We start from the raw sequence: 18,729 nt of genomic DNA, 5'->3' as shown, positions 1-18,729 counted from the left end.
CACGGTGGTTATGAAGGTACCCTAAAATAAAGTCCATTTTGCCAAGCTGCAATAAAAACATACTTTATAAACGTAAACGTGCTCGCCGGTAATAAACCATGTGACTTTGATGAGTAATAAAATTCTACAATTATTACGTTACAATGGTTTGGTATTTTACGTAATGTATTTCTCCTTAAAAATTATTATTTATATTTATAAATCATTTAATTTATTCCTTAACATTTATTTAACTTTCCAGGTTGGACGGTTTTGAAATAGTTATTTATGTACCAAGTCGGCAAAGTTATGCTTTATCGAACGAGTCTGAGTTTGCGAGTCGAGCGAGCGAGGCGAGTAAACAGGCGAGTTCGATAAAGACACTTTGCTGACGTGTTGCATACAACATTTTATCGCCAACCGCAAAATTTAACGATATAAAGATATTCTAACTTACCAATATTATGACATGTGTCAAACGATTTGTTTTGTTAATATACTTCGGTAAAGTTACACTATGTATCAAAGGTCGGTAGTATAGTGGAGAGGGAAGTGCGCTTTCATACAGAAGGTACACCGGGTTCAAATCCAGCTGTTCAACAGCATTTTTTTCAAATTGACAGCAATTAGCGGCAGGTAGAGTACTTTGTCTGCCGCATATGCGGCAGGTAAAGTACTTTGTCTGCCGCTAAATGCACAGTTTACTAGATAGTAGCACAAAGTTTCACTTTACTGACGCAAATGGATAGCGTAAAGTATGGTTTTACTGCCGGTTGACGATAAAAGAAACATAATTACAGTACGAGCGTGGAGAATTGCACGACGAGGTCGTAGACCGAGTCGTGTAATCACACGAGTACTGTAATTATGCTCTAGCCCACGTGTGATATACAGCATTTTATCTACGACTGCTAAAAATTACTAAAAAATCATATTCTTAAAAAAAGTCTATTTGACATTTATAAAAATATTTTGAAATGATTGTTGTCAATTTTGAATTATCAGTTTCAACATGTTTACTCATCTGGAATAAGTGTTTTGAAATGTAAAAACATAACAATTAATGTTTATAATAAATAGTATTGTTTCTCTGTAAGTAGATAGCACCTTTTCTTTTGTATTGTTGCTCGTTTCAATAAATTAAGTCTGTTCTGATTAGGTTAAAAATGCGTTACGTAATGAAACCAGTGCGGTAATGAACTTCATTACGTAACTCAAATCACCTCAAATGAGTGCGGTAATGATGACTTATCCAAGCAGTCGTAGATAATAGTTATTTATATTACAAGTGGGCTAGAAACATAATTACAGTACGAGTGTGGAGTATTACACGACAAGGTCGTAGACCGAGTCGTGTAATCACACGAGTACTGTAATTATGCTCTAGCACACGTGTGATATACAGCATTTTATTTACGACTGCTAAAAATTAATAAAAAATCAATTTCTTTAGAAAAGTCTATTTGACATTTATAAAAATATTTGATGATGGTAAAAATGATTGTTGACAATTTTGAATTGTCAGTTTACTCAACATGTTTACTCATCTGGAATAAGTGTTTTGAAATGTAAAAACATAACAATTAATGTTTATAATAAGTAGTATTGTTTCTCTGTAAGTAGATAGCACTTTTTCTTTTGTATTGTTGCTCGTTTCAATAAATTAAGTCTGTTCTGATTAGGCTAAAAATGCGTTACGTAATGAAACCAACTTCATTACGTTACTCAAATCACCTCAAATGAGTGCGGTAATGATGACTTATCCAAGCAGTCGTAGATAAAAGATATTTTATTGTAAATTGATTTCAATTTGACGTTTTTGACAAATGCATTTAAAAGAAAATACTTTTTTCTCTAATACTCTTTAGAGGTGTCCCAAATTCATTGTCCGCTTAGGCTATCTCCGAAACTAAAAGAGATAGACAAAAAGTAGCTTATATGTCATGATCTCGTTTTTCGAGAAACTGCTAATCCTGAAAACTCCGAGCTGCTATCGTCTTTTGTTTTCCCCCTATCAGCAAAAACTAAAAGATTTGCGAAAACGACAAACGCGAATATCTCACTTATTACCAAAGATGGTGTATTATAAATAAAATATTATATGGGCAACTTTTTACGAAGAATTCAGTGGCGTAAAATTTTTTTCCAATCTTTTATTTTCTAGATTTTAGAAGTATGTAACTTTTTTTTTTTAATGGAAACCATAGCATTAACCACAGCATTAATTATAGTTTCTTCGTCCTCTACATTAACTACATGCGGTCGAATAGCTTTTGCTGGAGTAAGATTACCTTGGAATAAGACTTCGAGAAACGAAGTCTTCTGAAAGAATCGCTAAAAACTGAATAATATGGCAAATGACGCTGTGGAAATCTTTCTTGATATTTTCGTACTGATTGTCGAGCATTTCCATTGCAAAAACCATACACGAAAATTATATCAGCATACTCTTCAGTGCTATAAGCGTACATTTTGAGTTTTTTCTTGTATGTTATAAGTAATAATTAAACCTTACAGCAAACTGACATATTACAATGATAACTTTGTTTTTGTCGAATGATTGATTTTACTGACTATTAATAAATTCGCTGCAGAAAACTTTAAAGTGTTATAATTTCGTAAATAATTGAAATAGGACATATGTTCATTAACATTTTTTTTGGTAATTGGATTAGCTATCATATGTTAAAGTTTGATGGTGAGCTAATAAATCACGCCGTATATAGTTTGTTGGGTATATTTTTTATAGTTATTGAACAATTAACAAAAATTCTTTTTATTCTACAATGTTGGAAATAATTCACGAGCACACCCTATATAATCTGAACGCGTGAAAATAAATCCATAATATTTGTGGAGCACAAAGGTTTACTGTAGACGAGTTTATTGAGGGAGTTTTGAGTTATTCCGTTGCGGCATTGTTGACTGAGCCGCCCTTTCAAGTGGAACATTCCGTCGCTATGGAGACTGAAATGGATGGAAAAATATCGGTAGTTTTTAGTGTGGTGTGAGGGACCACATTGTTGTGTAGTGTGTGTAGTTTCATGTGAGGTTGGTTAAACCACAGGTGGTATAACCAAAGCACTTAGGCCCCAACGGTCCCTTTGTACATCCTCACGGTTTACTGCGGCCATGTGTAGGTATATTTGGAGGAGTGAAAGATGTTCGAAGATGGCATCCGATCAGGCTGATACCGCTTCTCGCCTCGCCTTCAGCCGGGCTGGTACTCCAACGCCCAGCAATTTGAAGACGACCCCCAAGCCGGGCTGGTACTTCAACGCCCAGAAACTTGGGTGCATGGCTGAGTACCGCTCAAAGAGCGCAGACGCGCTTTCAACCTGTTTTTACGTTCACAACCACCAACTACACATGTATCTGGCGACAACCAGAGATGTTAGACTGGTTGCCGGGACCGACGGCTTAACGTCCCCTCCGAAGGACGAGGAGGCGACTCGGCGTGTATTCACTGGGAATCGAACCCAGGACGCCGGCGTGGTAGCCCGAAAGCTTACCACGGGGCCATTCGCCCCCCGACCACATTGTTATCATTCTCTGTGCGCAATGGATGGGCGATCGCGTTACTTAAGCGAGTTTGAGCGAGGAATGTTTGTGCGTATGCACATTAAGGGTGTATTGTTCTGTGAATTTGCGCGTCGTGTCGTCTCGAACGGTCGTTATAGGCAGTGCAACGGGCATGGCAAGAATGGTCTGAGGTAGGACATAGGTACCTTCAGCCACAACCGGGACGGCCCTGCGTGACCCCAGCACACGAGGATCGCGTTCTTGTGCTCAGTGCTTTAGCGTCGTGTGCGTCCTCCTCAAGGCAACTTGAGCTGTTTGGCCACCGGCAGGGGAAGGCGCACTTACTACGCGAACTGTACGGCGGCGTTTGGTAGATAGTGGACTGCGCGCGCGTCGTGCGATACAGCGGATTCCAGTAACACCTGAGCACCACAGCATACGTCACGAGTGGGTCGACGCTAGGCATTAGTAGGTTGCCGAGTAGAGGGACATTTTGTTTTCCGACGAATCAAGATTCGAATTGAGCACCGGTGATGCGCGAATTTTAGTTCGTCGGAATCGTGGTGATCGCCTACTCGAGCAGTGTGTGCAAGAACGCCCTATCCACCGACAACCGAGCATTATGGTATGGGGTGCGATTACATATGGTGGACGTACACGTCTGCTGCGTGTATAGCAGACCATGACGGGTCAACGATACGTAGATGAGGTGCTACGGTCCGTTGTGCTTCCCTACGTTCGGCGGCTCCCAGGTCTGCTATACATGCACGACAACGTACGACAGCACATCGGACGTGTTGTACAGACCTTTGTGGAAGAGCACCATATACGAATGCTTCCATGGCTAGCTCGGTTTCCGCATCTGAATCCGATCGAACATGTTTGGGACATGACTGGTCGGAGACTTCTACGTTATCCGGCTTCATCGGCTAACATTGATGAGCTATGAAGGCGAGTTGAGGTGGCATGGTTGGCCATCCCTCTTGCTACAATACCGCGACTTATAGACACCATGTCACGTCGTGTAGCGATGGTACGCGAAGCTCACGGGGCATACTCTCGCTATTGATGTTTCTCCTCCCAGCAGAGTTGTGCCGCTCTCCATGTGAGAGTAAGTTACACTACTTTAGTACTACTTCCATACCAAATTTTATTACGCTAGACACACGCGTTCAGATTATACACGGTGTGCTCGTGAATTATTTCCAACAGTGTATCTAAAACTAATATACGAAATTAAAAGTTAATGTTGTTATGGTGAAAAATAATGTATCCAAAATTGCCAAAGTTTCGCACGGAAGAACCTTCAGCCAGTTAGCAGAAAATTTTATGGATTTTTGGTCCTTCACGAAACCACGTGCACAATATGCAAATGTTTTTGATGAAAACGATAATAGAACATAAAAGGTGCAACTATTGCCTACATGTTAGTATATTTATTAATATTAAAAATATAATTTAGAATGGAAAATAAAACATTTAAAAAAATTGTGTTTATGGTCAAATCAAGGTAATCAGTCTCTCAGATTGAACAACCGCTTGCCCTAGTTGAACCATTAAATACAGTTAATACAATAATATTTCTTGATATTTGAGCTCACTTTTTTTTGACGCACGTCTGTTTCTTTTTCTTCCACACACATAAAACAAAACCATGTTGTCTTAGCTCGTCTCTTCTGCTCTTTTGTTCCAAATTTTGTTTTTTTTTTCTTGTTTTGCTGCAGTTTTAAAAGATTTAAAAGATTCTTGCTTGTTATTAATGTAGCTTTCTGGGCAATTCCTCTAATTCGAAAAGATGATGGTCTTGGCAGTGGATTCAGTTTTAGAGGCGATGACACTTCATGGAGAACGTTCTTAAAATTTTCGATTGTTCTAGTTTAATATACATCAAAACAGTGTCCTCGCCTTCATTGTCACTTGATGACATCGATATTGGCTCAGACTAAGTACTTGGTTTAGGCTGTAAAATATCTGATGCTTAATAGGCCAAATACCAGAGGCATGGAAAGCATTCTCTGCAGTTGCAACTGTGGCTGCTTTTCCATATGCATTATTCAGCAATTTACAAATCTGCATTTAACTTATTTTGTTCCCTTTACATTGACGAAGAAAAGTTTGTGCTTGAGGAAAATAAATTTGTAATGGGCCAAAGAAAGCAAAGTCTAAAGGTTGTAAACGATGAGTAATATGTTCAGGCAACGGTAATAATATTATTCCATTATCTCGAGCGAAACAACATGCATGCAAATTTCTGCTGTCTGTGATATGTCCATCTAGTAATAAAAGTACCTTCTTGTTATTGCTAAAATTGACGTGACGTTCAAAATGGGTAACGAACAATTCGGAATTTATGTAGCTGGTATCTGAAATAGTAACAATATATGGTGGCGGTGTTCCAATTTCTAAATCGTTGTTGATTCTCTTTCGTTTTAACATTATCATTAGAGGGACATAAACTGCAGCTGCAAAAACCACGCAGAACATAGTTGTATTAACTCCGCGCTCACCACTCGTTATAGCCTCAACTTGTCGTTTACATTTACGGGCAATCATCTTTTGCATCAATTTCCCCACAGTGGAGCATACAGATTCATCGACGTTAAATGTGATGTCAGCAGTCAACTTTTTTTATCCACAACGTTCTCCAAAATATCAAAAAAATGGTAAACATTATTTTGATTGAATCCTTTGGCTCTTGCCATAGAGGTTCCTTCCTAACTATTTTGAAAAATACTTTTCTTAAAATATATTAATTCTTAACTCGTTGGTGCCTGTTCCTAGTGTAGCTCTCTGGTGAATTTAGGTTACCTAGATTGGACAAGTCCAATTTGAGTCACCACCATGTGGACCAGACTAAATAACTCTAACATAATTTAGTTTATGTTTTATATTAATTCATATAGAACTAATAGCAATAAGATTATTTCACTCAACTATAGAAGAATAAATTCTCTGTCCAATGGTATAATAATTAAATCGAACACTTACTTTTCTACTCTTTCAACACGGTATAGAAGAGACGAAAATTTCTACAACGACTTGCTTGTAAACACAAAATTGCCATTGCTCGCTTTGTTCTGTTCAGAAGCCAGCTGAATTCACGATATCATATTCTACAGGGTCTACGCAACATAAGTTGTCTATATTAAGAATACATTACTTTATAGTTTTCAAGTTACGATGGTGGTCCAATCAAGACAACGGTCCAACTTCGACTATTTTCACCTATGTCTCAAATCATGTATTTTCATCATGACGGAGCGAGCACCAACACATAATGCCTGAGTTGTTAGTGAATTTTTAAATACAAACTTTGGCAATAATTGGAAATATTGTTTTTCATCATGGTATGGTTATCTCTAAAGCAACATTAACTTTTAAATGCATGCAATAGTTTTAGAAAGAATAAAAAGAATTTGTGCTTATTATTCAACAACGATAAGAAATTTACCCAACAAACTGTTTATATTTATTATCAGAAAAAAATAACAAATTATTTTAGGTGATAGCCAACTATGGTTTCTATTTAAAAAACTAGAGTTACTTGTAAAATCTCTAAATTCTTCGTAGAAAGTTGCCCATACAATGTTTTAATTAAATACTCCATGTTTGGTAATAAGTGAGACAAAAAGATAGGACAAAAATCGTATCGTGTTTAGTTCGGAGTTTTCGGCATTAGCAATTTCTCGAAAAGCGAGATCATGACATGTAAGCTACTTTTTTGTTATCGCTTTTAGTTTCGGAGATAGCCTATGTGGACAACGAATTTGGGACATCCTGTATACAATTGAAACTTTTTGAGGTTATAAAAGAGTATTCCAGGTTAAACGTGGCTGTTTAACTCTTACTGGTGCAGTGGTACAAAAAATAAACCACCTAAATTTTCACCCAACTGACGCAATGGTCTATAATGTAGACCACCAATTCAAAATTATTTTCTTATTTTCGCAGCTGCGAAAATTGAAGTAGATGAAGATATAAATACCAATATTGATATTTATTCTAGTGAAACTGATTCGGATGACAAGAAACCATTATCTGTACTACAAGCAAGAATTAAAAAAAATTAACTACAGTTATCAATAAAATAATCCGACACCATATTCTCTGTTTCAACTATTTTTAGGTTTTTCAGACAAACTTGAACAAATGCATACTAGAAAACATTACAGGAGAACGACGTGCGGAGAAATAAATGCCTTTTTAGGAATCAATTTACTTATGGGGATCAAGCATTGGCCAAGTTACAAAGATTATTGGTCCAGTGCACCAGATCTAGGTGATTCTTAGATTAGCTCTCTTATGACACAAAAAAAATTTGGTTGGCTATTAGGACACTTCCATATCAACCACATTACTCTCCTATGCCTAGGGTAAGTCAGGGATAGATGAACCACCCGGATAGACGGACCACTTGAATAGTTCGCAAACTAGCCAGTGCAGCGCCACAGTCAGCGTCTCGAGTAGTGCTTCTGTGTGTTGTCTGTTTGTGTTAAAGTTTGCTCTTTAATAATACTCATAGTTCTCGAGAAATAGCGATTGGGGACTTTTGGTAAGTTGAATAGTTTTTCTATGTTTCACTAGACTTTAGTATTTTGTTGTTAGTGATTTTGTCGTAGTATCAGAGATACAAGTTAAACAAGTGTTCAGGTAGAAAACTAACCTAAAATGGCAAGCGGCAAGATCCTCCTTCGCGACTGAGGAGGTGGTCCATCTATACTGGACAATCGGGATAGATGGACCATGTTAATTTGGGATAGATGGACCAGGTAAGAAGTATGTGATAGATGGACCATATCTGCAAACTAGTCTTGTAACATAAAATATTAATATATAGTAAGGTTTAGTTGGCTCTAATGATTGGCATTTTTATTGTTACAGAAAAATGCCAACTAAATATAATAGAAAGGGGACATCAAAAAGAGGAGACTGGTCCGAAGAGTCGTTAGTAAATGCTGTTAAAGCGATAAAACAAAATGAAATTGGTGTAAATGCTGCTGCTAAAGCTTTCGGCATACCAAAAACAACTCTAAAAAGGCGTCTTAAATCAAATAACTTTAGCAAGGGTTCCATGGGGAAACCTTCACTCCTTGGTACCGAAAATGAAAAAAAAATCGTCGCACACATAAAAAAATTACAGTCACATGGTTTCACGCCTACTAGAGACTCCGTTAGATACATGGCTTACTATTTCGCCGAAAGTCTGAAGTTAGTACACAGCTTTAACACTGAACGCAAACAAGCAGGATATGACTGGCTGTTATCGTTCCTATCTAGAAATCCACAACTCTCCATTCGTCAAGCGGAGGGTGTTTCAATCGCGAGGGCAAAAGGTCTTAACAGAGAAACTGTTGACAATTATTTTCAGCTTTTAGGAAATGTTTTAAGAGAAAACAACTTAATTGATAAACTAGGGCACGTTTTTAACATGGATGAAACGGGTTTGCAGTTAAACAATAAACCAGGAAAGGTTATCGCAATCAAAGGTTCCAAGAATGTGACATCTGTTACTTCCGGAGAAAAAGGTGAAACGATTTCAGTATTAGCATGTGTTAATGGAGAGGGAACATTCTTACCACCTTTTTGTATTATGAAAGGTAAAAATTTGAAGCAAGAATTTTGTGATGGTATGCAGCCTGGAGCTGAAGTGAAAATGTCTCAGAAGTCTGGATACGTTAATGCAGATCTTTTTTGTTATTGGTTAAAAAACCATTTCACTTCACGAAAACCAACGGGAAAGGTTCTTCTCCTTCTAGACGGACATACGTCACACACTAGTTGCATTGAAATGCTTGAGTTTGCAGATAACAACGACATTATTTTAATGAGTATTCCTCCGCATACCAGTCATTGGCTGCAGCCATTAGATCGAACTTTCTTCAAGTCTTTAAAGAGTAACTACTACTCTGCTTGTAACAGCTACATGATAAATAATCCATCTAGAAAGATAACTCGAATGCAATTTGGCACCCTTCTTAGATTAGCTTGGGGGAAGTCTGCAAACGTTGATAATGGCGTTAGTGGCTTTAGAACGTGTGGAATACTACCTTTTGAGCCCAAAGCTATCCCTGACTACGCGTTTCTAACTGAATATAATTTGTCTCAAAAAGAAAAAAGAAGAAAAAGAATTGAAAATTAAGAATAAGGAGGAGAAGAAGAAAAAAAGAGAGAAAAAGAAACTGGAATAAAATGAAAACATGAAAATAGGAAAATGCACATTGAAAAGAAAGAAATTGCGAAAGAAGAAAGAAGTGACATCTTCTTCAGATTCAAACGAGATTGATATGATTGATAAAATTTGCAACGACAGTGAGTACGAGAGTGAGTGGGAGGAAAATGATTGTGTGTGGTGTGGAGAGAACTACAATGAAACTAAAAAACAGGACTATTGGATTAAGTGTGTAATATGCTCTCGCTGGACCCGTGAGGGTTGCACAAGGTTCGAAAATAAATGTGATTACTGCGGAAAACGGGAAATCCAAAGGGAGAAAAATGTATTGTAGGCATAGATTTTGAGACGAAGATTTTAGCCAACTAGTTTTCCTTTAACTATGTAACATTGAAACAGTAGCTGGTAAACTAATGAAAATAAACTTTATCTGTATTAAAAAACCCTTTTTCTTATCCCATACCCTAATTTTAATGAAAAAATCAAAGGTCCATTTATCCTTACGGTAGTGGTCCATCTAACCCGGATACCCTCGGGATAGATGGGCAACGTAACAGTTTAAAAAACAAATTATTGTCTCTAAAGATATAAATGAATCAATACGAAAGTTTGCAATAAGGTTTTAAAATGTGTTGTGATGACTCAAAAAAGTTTTGAAGTATTTACATTTCAGGAATTTAAAAAAAAAGGTTATTAAAAAATGTGGTCCATCTATCCCGGACTTACCCTAATAGTGATTCGGAATATTTTTATCGTCTTTATAAAGCATGGCTGTTGTTAGATCATTTAGAAAAAGCTTTTAAGTATTGTCTTTTATCGAGTGAAGTATTACCCTTGGACGAGTCGATGATCAAATTTAAAGGTAGAAGTGTGCTAAAACAGCATATTAACTTATGGGACAGAGCCTAGGTTCTAGGGTTGTGTACAAGTTTACTGAGGATCTTGAACAAAGAAACCATAGAATATTTTTTGATAATTTTTTTAACAATGTGGAACTAAGTGATTGTGTCTCGAAAGTATTTACCTAATTTTAAAATGGACAAGCAGCTGCAAAGAGGTGAATTCGACTGGTACACAAACGATACAAAACAATTTGCAGTGAAATGGAAAGATACAATGTAGGTACACCATTTATCAAATTACCACAATCCTGAAGATTGCACGAAAGGTAGTAGAAGAGGAAGAAATGGAAATATATTGTAGATTATAACGCCAACATGAACAGTGTCGATCAATTCGATCAACTTTTAGCTAACTACTAAATAGATCGTCAAAGCAACAAATGGTGGTATCGTATATTTTTCCAATCGTATATGCTATATAAAATAATGAATCTGCCTGATAGATTGTAGCCCCAGTTTTAGTATCTAATTCCAAAAGAACTAAGAAATCAGGATCAAAAATACAAATAAAAAAATCAAAGCCGTTTGTATCACAGAGTGTGCGATTAAATTCTGTTGCGCATCAGCCTAAGCGTGGAACAAGAAGAAGGTGCGGTGTATGTAAGACGGCTAAACTCGAATGATTCTAGGTCTAGTGTTAGTTCTTGTTTTGTATCATTAGAACTAACACTAGACTTAGACCTACAAACATTCGGGTTTAGCACTGCGTCTCTTAAGTCTTCTAAACCCGAATGATTCTAGTTCTAGGTCTAATGTTAGTTCTAATTTTATATCATCAGAACTATCACTAGACCTAGAAACATTCGAGTTTAGCCTATACTTTTCTTTCTCAAGACGGCTAAACCCGTATGTTGCTGGTTCTAGATGTGGTTTAATGATATAAAACTAGAACTAGACGAGTCTTCAGACGCACGACTAAACCCGACTGTTTCTAGTTCTTGGTCTAGTGTTAGTTCTAGTTTTAATTGTTATTCAGCGCTAAATTGTTGTTAATTCTCATTGAACTAAAACTAAACCAAGAACTAGATCGAGTCGGGTTTAGCCGTTAGTCTTTTAAGATGGCTAAACTTGAATGTTGTAGCACCAAGGCAAAGCCATTGCACACTTAAAGAATATATTTTTGTTTTTGTCAAGATTATTGTTTTTTGTAGAATTAAGATACTCGTATGTCCAAAATAACCAAAACAGATATAGGATTTTTTTTCTTAAAACTGTATATGCTTTAATGAAATATCATATGATTTCAACCTATACAGGGTGTATCTGAATGACTGCAACAAACTTCAAGGGGTGATTCTCTAGTGAATTTTAAGGGTACTTTGATATATGACCATAGGCGACTTCGGCTCCCCTAAGGAGCTACACCCCTCCAAAAATGGCGGAAAATTTTGGTTTAATGTCTTTTTCTCAAAAACCATAAACGCTAGGAAAATGAAATTTGGGGAATATGTTTAACTCATAATATGGCACGTTTTGACCTTATTTGTACTTTCAACGTACCCTTCTAAACTACTAAACGTAACCACCCCCGTTCAATTTATGCCTAGATTTTTTTTATGAAGATGCTAAATACATTGGAAAAAATTCAGTTAGATAGATAAAACTATTCTAAAACTTTTTTGTCTCTCTGATTTTCTTCGAAAATTTAATAATTTCTTAGAAAAAAAATAATTAAGCAAACACTGACTGTTAAGCTGTACGGTTGTTAATCGAAAGTTGCAATGAATTTTTAATGAAAAAAATCTTAGTAGGCTTTGCAATCTTTGTCAGAAATATTTTTGACGTTTAAATGTCAGTGGTTTTCGTACTATTATTATTGTTTTATTATAATTTTGAAACGTCGAGTGAACGAGCGTAAATGCGTTAGAACTTTATTTAAAAATTAATTTGAAAAACAATAACAATAGTAAGAAAAACACTGACATTTAAACGTCAAAAATATTTCTGACAAAGATTGCAAAGCCTACTAAGATTTTTTTCATTCAAAATTCATTTCAACTTTTGATCGATAACCCCGATGTTTAACGTGCAGTATTTGCTTTATTATTTATTTTCTCAAAAATTAGTCGTTTTTGGAAAAATTTTAGAGAGACAAAAAAGTTTTAGGATACTTTCATCTACCTAGGTAAAATTTTTTTAATGTATTTATCATCTGCATAAAAAAAATATTAGCAAAAATGTAAAGGGGGTGGTTACGTTTAGTAGTTTAGAAAGGTAGGTTGAAAGTACAAACATGCCCTATTATGAGTTAAACATATTCCCCAAATTTCATTTTCCTAGCGTTTATGGTTTTTGAGAAAAAAAAATTTAACCAAAATTTTCCGCCATTTTTGGAGGGGTGTAGCTCCTTAGGGGAGCCGAAGTCGCCCATGGTTCATATATCAAAGTACCCTTAAAATTCACTAAAGAATCACCCCTTGAAGTTTGTTGCAGTCATTAAGATACACCCTGTATATGACCTTTTAAAATCGTTTACTTAAAGAATCTAAAGAAATCAAACTTTGCTGCAGTTTGAGCAAAATTTTATGTTAACACTTTATAAATCGTCGATTTCTTAGTATTACAGTTGCCTTAATATTTATAACTTTTGATAATCCTTGTACATTATTTGGCACAACTTTTACTTTTATAACAATGTTTTTGGCATCAAACTGTTTTGATAATCACGTTATTATTCTTACAAAGCAAACAATGTGCGTGAGTCATCGTTGCATTTGTTTTGAATATGTTCCTCTTAATCACACTATCATTTAAAACTAGTGAAAATTAAGTTTTAATTAATCATCGTTTTTTAGAAAATTACAACACACTTGTACATAACAAGCTATTAATTGAGGGCACCTTTTAAGAGATGTCGCCGTTGTATAAATAAAAATAAATTGTAGTGACTTTCAATTACCCCCTAATAGATGGCGTTTTAAAAATCTTTTAGTAATAAAAGGTATCAAAGGCGCCGTCGCAACACGAAACACAAAAGACAACGTCGAAACCCCATCGGGAGCCACCACCGCTGCCGCCGCCGCCGCCGCCGTAACCATGGTAACGTCGAGGGTTCGCTGCGCCGCGGCGCGGGTCCTAGTCAACTTCCCCAGCGGAGAAACAAGCAGCAGCCAGCAGCAGTAGTAGTTAGTAGTAGACGGCAGCAGCCGACGTGGATCGGTCACGTTGTTGTCGCTGAGGACGACGACGACGACAACGACGACGTGTTTCGCGTTATTATGTCAACGTTGTGTTAAACAACAACAATGTCCGGAGGATCGGAAAGAATGGTCGAAGGGGGTGCAACAACAACTAACACCAACACCCCGGTGACAACATCTCCGTCGTCTTATTACGGACGTTCCGGCGTCTTGGAGACCCACGTCCGCGGCCAATGGTACAGAGTTTTCGTAACCTTAGAAGATGATTATCTAAGTATAACGTTAGACGAATCCTGTGAAAACGCCACGACTCTTAACGGCACGCTAAATAATAACGTGGAAACGCCGAGCGGCGGCTGCGGAGATCCTCCTGACGTTCCAGACGCCGTCGCGAATCAAAAACGCGTCGTCAGGGTGGTCAAATCGGATAATAACGGTTTGGGGATTTCGATTAAGGGTGGTCGCGAAAATAAGATGCCCATTTTGATTAGTAAGATTTTCAAGGGGATGGCCGCCGATCAAACCGAACAACTTTACGTTGGAGATGCGATTCTTTCGGTAAACGGAGAGGATCTCAGGGAGGCCACTCACGACGAAGCCGTTAAAGCTCTTAAAAGAGCCGGGAAAGTTGTGGAACTTGAAGGTATGTTGGAATTTTAATACAATTTTTGAATGTAAATGATACGATCGTAACGTTTTTTGTACTTCAATAAAACGAATTTCAAAAATAAACCTCGATGGGAAATATTTTATGAAATACTTGAGATTAATCGCTGTAACAAATGTTCCCTCAAAAACATGAATCTCGTTTTTGATGTTACGTAGTGGCAATTACCTCTCTTCGTTTCGCGTTCTCAATTGCGTGTTGAAAACGGTTTTAAATTGCGTGCGTTCTTCTGTTACACGTACTATTACTAATCGGAAACTACAAACAAGTCACTTTTTATTTTACTTTCTTACATTTTACCTTTTCTTTAAATCGCTCGTACCTAAAAGATTTTCATTTTAGTTTATTTATTTATTTTGTTTTATTCTATTTTTACGTCGTCGGAATTAAATCGCTAATTTTAAATTCCAATCAGTTTAACAATTATAATTACAAATTAACGATCCGGGTCATGAATAAAACCGATAGCGATGGACGTGGGTATTGATTAAAATTTGTCCGAACCTTGACGTTTAATTGCATCAAACGCCCAACATATTCTAAAATTTCATTCAAATCTTTTTAATGTAACAACATTTTACACCCTCTACATTTTTAAATTGGATTTTATAATAAATCTTTCAAACGTTCGTATCGCGTCGTTAGTAAAACCGTTTTCGTTAAAACCCGATCGATAAATTTATGTATACTATGTATGTATATGTTATACAAGATGCTCAAGTCGAGTGACTTTGATCAAAGATTCTCGGTGGTCTTAGTTAATGAGATTGAACGTTTAATGTTTTCCGTGTTAATATTTATATAGTTCTAATAGGATTTAAAATAATTACATAACATAATACATAATAAAAATGATAAATTATTTATAGCGCACTAAATATACTTTCAAATGTACCTTATTTCATCTCAATATCTCATTTCGTTCTTAAAATATAATTCTTTGAAATCCTTGTTATCTCTAATAATCAAATATACAGAGTTTAAAAAATCTTTACAACAATATTTACACACAACAAATTATTTATGGTATTTTAAATTTGCTTTAAAATTAAATTTCATTGTTGTATCTCAATAGGTAGTTTTAAAACATCATAACAACGATGTTTATGGAATATAAGAAATTATTTATAATCTTCATGAAATTATGTTTATAATGTTCTTTATTTCATTGTTAAATCTGCATTCGTTCTTGAGATACGACTTTTTAAAATTCTATATTTCAAATTTATAACAAACATACAAAGGTAGGTTTAAAACATCTTAACAACGATGTTTATGAAATATAAGAAATTGTTTATGGCACACTCAATCTTTATGAAATTAAGTTTAAAATGTTCTTTATTTCATTGTTAAATCTGCATTCGTTCTTGAGATATGACTTTTTAAAATTCTATATTTCAATTTTATAACAAACATACAAAGGTGGGTTTAAAACATCATAACAACGATGTTTATGGAATATAAGACATTATTTATGGCACACTCAATCTTTATGAAATTAAGTTTAAAATGTTCTTTAGTTTATTGTTAAATCTTCATTCGTTTTTGAGATACGACTTTTTAAAATTCTATATTTCAAATTTATAACAAACATACAAAGGTGGGTTTAAAACATCATAACAACGATGTTTATGGAATATAAGACATTATTTATGGCACACTCAATCTTTATGAAATTAAGTTTAAAATGTTCTTTAGTTTATTGTTAAATCTTCATTCGTTTTTGAGATACGACTTTTTAAAATTCTATATTTCAAATTTATAACAAACATACAAAGGTGGGTTTAAAACATCATAACAACGATGTTTATGGAATATAAGAAATTATTTATAATCTTCATGAAATTATGTTTATAATGTTCTTTATTTCATTGTTAAATCTGCATTCGTTCTTGAGATACGACTTTTTAAAATTCTATATTTCAAATTTATAACAAACATACAAAGGTAGGTTTAAAACATCTTAACAACGATGTTTATGAAATATAAGAAATTGTTTATGGCACACTCAATCTTTATGAAATTAAGTTTAAAATGTTCTTTATTTCATTGTTAAATCTGCATTCGTTCTTGAGATATGACTTTTTAAAATTCTATATTTCAATTTTATAACAAACATACAAAGGTGGGTTTAAAACATCATAACAACGATGTTTATGGAATATAAGACATTATTTATGGCACACTCAATCTTTATGAAATTAAGTTTAAAATGTTCTTTAGTTTATTGTTAAATCTTCATTCGTTTTTGAGATACGACTTTTTAAAATTCTATATTTCAAATTTATAACAAACATACAAAGGTGGGTTTAAAACATCATAACAACGATGTTTATGGAATATAAGAAATTATTTATAATCTTCATGAAATTATGTTTATAATGTTCTTTATTTCATTGTTAAATCTGCATTCGTTCTTGAGATACGACTTTTTAAAATTCTATATTTCAAATTTATAACAAACATACAAAGGTAGGTTTAAAACATCTTAACAACGATGTTTATGAAATATAAGAAATTGTTTATGGCACACTCAATCTTTATGAAATTAAGTTTAAAATGTTCTTTATTTCATTGTTAAATCTGCATTCGTTCTTGAGATATGACTTTTTAAAATTCTATATTTCAATTTTATAACAAACATACAAAGGTGGGTTTAAAACATCATAACAACGATGTTTATGGAATATAAGACATTATTTATGGCACACTCAATCTTTATGAAATTAAGTTTAAAATGTTCTTTAGTTTATTGTTAAATCTTCATTCGTTTTTGAGATACGACTTTTTAAAATTCTATATTTCAAATTTATAACAAACATACAAAGGTGGGTTTAAAACATCATAACAACGATGTTTATGGAATATAAGACATTATTTATGGCACACTCAATCTTTATGAAATTAAGTTTAAAATGTTCTTTATTTCATTGTTAAATCTGCATTCGTTCTTGAGATACGACTTTTTAAAATTCTATATTTCAAATTTATAACAAACATACAAAGGTGGGTTTAAAACATCATAACAACGATGTTTATGGAATATAAGACATTATTTATGGCACACTCAATCTTTATGAAATTAAGTTTAAAATGTTCTTTATTTCATTGTTAAATCTGCATTCGTTCTTGAGATACGACTTTTTAAAATTCTATATTTCAAATTTATAACAAACATACAAAGGTGGGTTTAAAACATCATAACAACGATGTTTATGGAATATAAGAAATTGTTTATGGCACACTCAATCTTCATGAAATTAAGTTTAAAATGTTCTTTATTTCATTGTTAAATCTGCATTCGTTCTTGAGATACGACTTTTTAAAATTCTATATTTCAAATTTATAACAAACATACAAAGGTGGGTTTAAAACATCATAACAACGATGTTTATGGAATATAAGACATTATTTATGGCACACTCAATCTTTATGAAATTAAGTTTAAAATGTTCTTTATTTCATTGCTAAATATTCATTCGTTCTTGAAATACGACTTTTTAAAATTCTATATTTTAAATTTATAACAAACATACAAAGGTGGGTCTAAAACATCATAACAACGATGTTTATGGAATATAAGACATTATTTATGGCACACTCAATCTTCATGAAATTATGTTTAAAATGTTCTTTATTTTATTGTTAAATCTTCATTCGTTTTTGAGATACGACTTTTTAAAATTCTATATTTCAAATTTATAACAAACATACAAAGGTGGGTTTAAAATATCATAACAACGATGTTTATTTAATATAAGACATTATTTATGGCACACTCAATCTTTATGAAATTAAGTTTAAAATGTTCTTTATTTCATTGTTAAATTTGCATTCATTCTTGAGATACGACTTTTTAAAATTCTATATTTCAAATTTATAACAAACATACTAATGTGGGTTTAAAACATCATAACAACGATGTTTATGGAATATAAGAAATTATTTATGGCACACTCAATCTTTATGAAATTAAGTTTAAAATGTTCTTAATTTCATTGTTAAATCTGCATTCGTTCTTGAGATACGACTTTTTAAAATTCTATATTTCAAATTTATAACAAACATACAAAGGTGGGTTTAAAACATCATAACAACGATGTTTATGGAATATAAGAAATTATTTATGGCACACTCAATGTTCAGGAAATTAAGTTTAAAATGTTCTTTATTTCATTGTTAAATCTGCATTCGTTCTTGAGATACGACTTTTTAAAATTCTATATTTCAAATTTATAACAAACATACAAAGGTTCGTTTAAAACATCATAACAACGATGTTTATATAATATAAGAAATTGTTTATGGCATATTCAATCTTTATGAAATTAAGTTTAAAATGTTCTTTAT

At 34.0% G+C, this 18,729-nt stretch overlaps 2 protein-coding genes across 2 annotated transcripts in view; both read left to right on the top strand.

Moving 5' to 3' along the window:
• The first annotated feature begins 8,386 nt into the window (after window positions 1–8,386).
• LOC139429712 (uncharacterized) lies at window positions 8,387–9,640 on the top strand. The gene has a single exon (XM_071195693.1). The coding sequence runs from the start codon at window positions 8,387–8,389 to the stop codon at window positions 9,638–9,640; it is 1,254 nt and encodes a 417-aa protein (XP_071051794.1).
• Window positions 9,641–13,631: 3,991 nt separating this feature from the next.
• The window catches only part of LOC111423960 (Syntrophin-like 1), a 167,661-nt gene continuing 162,563 nt past the window's right edge, over window positions 13,632–18,729 (top strand). The window contains exon 1 of the mRNA XM_071201409.1: window positions 13,632–14,355. Within this exon, the coding sequence (XP_071057510.1) occupies window positions 13,818–14,355 (538 nt within the window). The 5' untranslated portion in view covers window positions 13,632–13,817. The remainder of the gene's footprint in view (window positions 14,356–18,729) is intronic.

The sequence above is a fragment of the Onthophagus taurus genome, chromosome 1, assembly GCF_036711975.1.
Source record: "Onthophagus taurus isolate NC chromosome 1, IU_Otau_3.0, whole genome shotgun sequence".
Classification (NCBI taxonomy): Eukaryota; Metazoa; Arthropoda; class Insecta; order Coleoptera; family Scarabaeidae; genus Onthophagus; species Onthophagus taurus.
The sequence above is the reverse complement of the archived record's forward strand: the minus strand, read 5'-3'. Positions and strand labels throughout refer to the sequence as shown.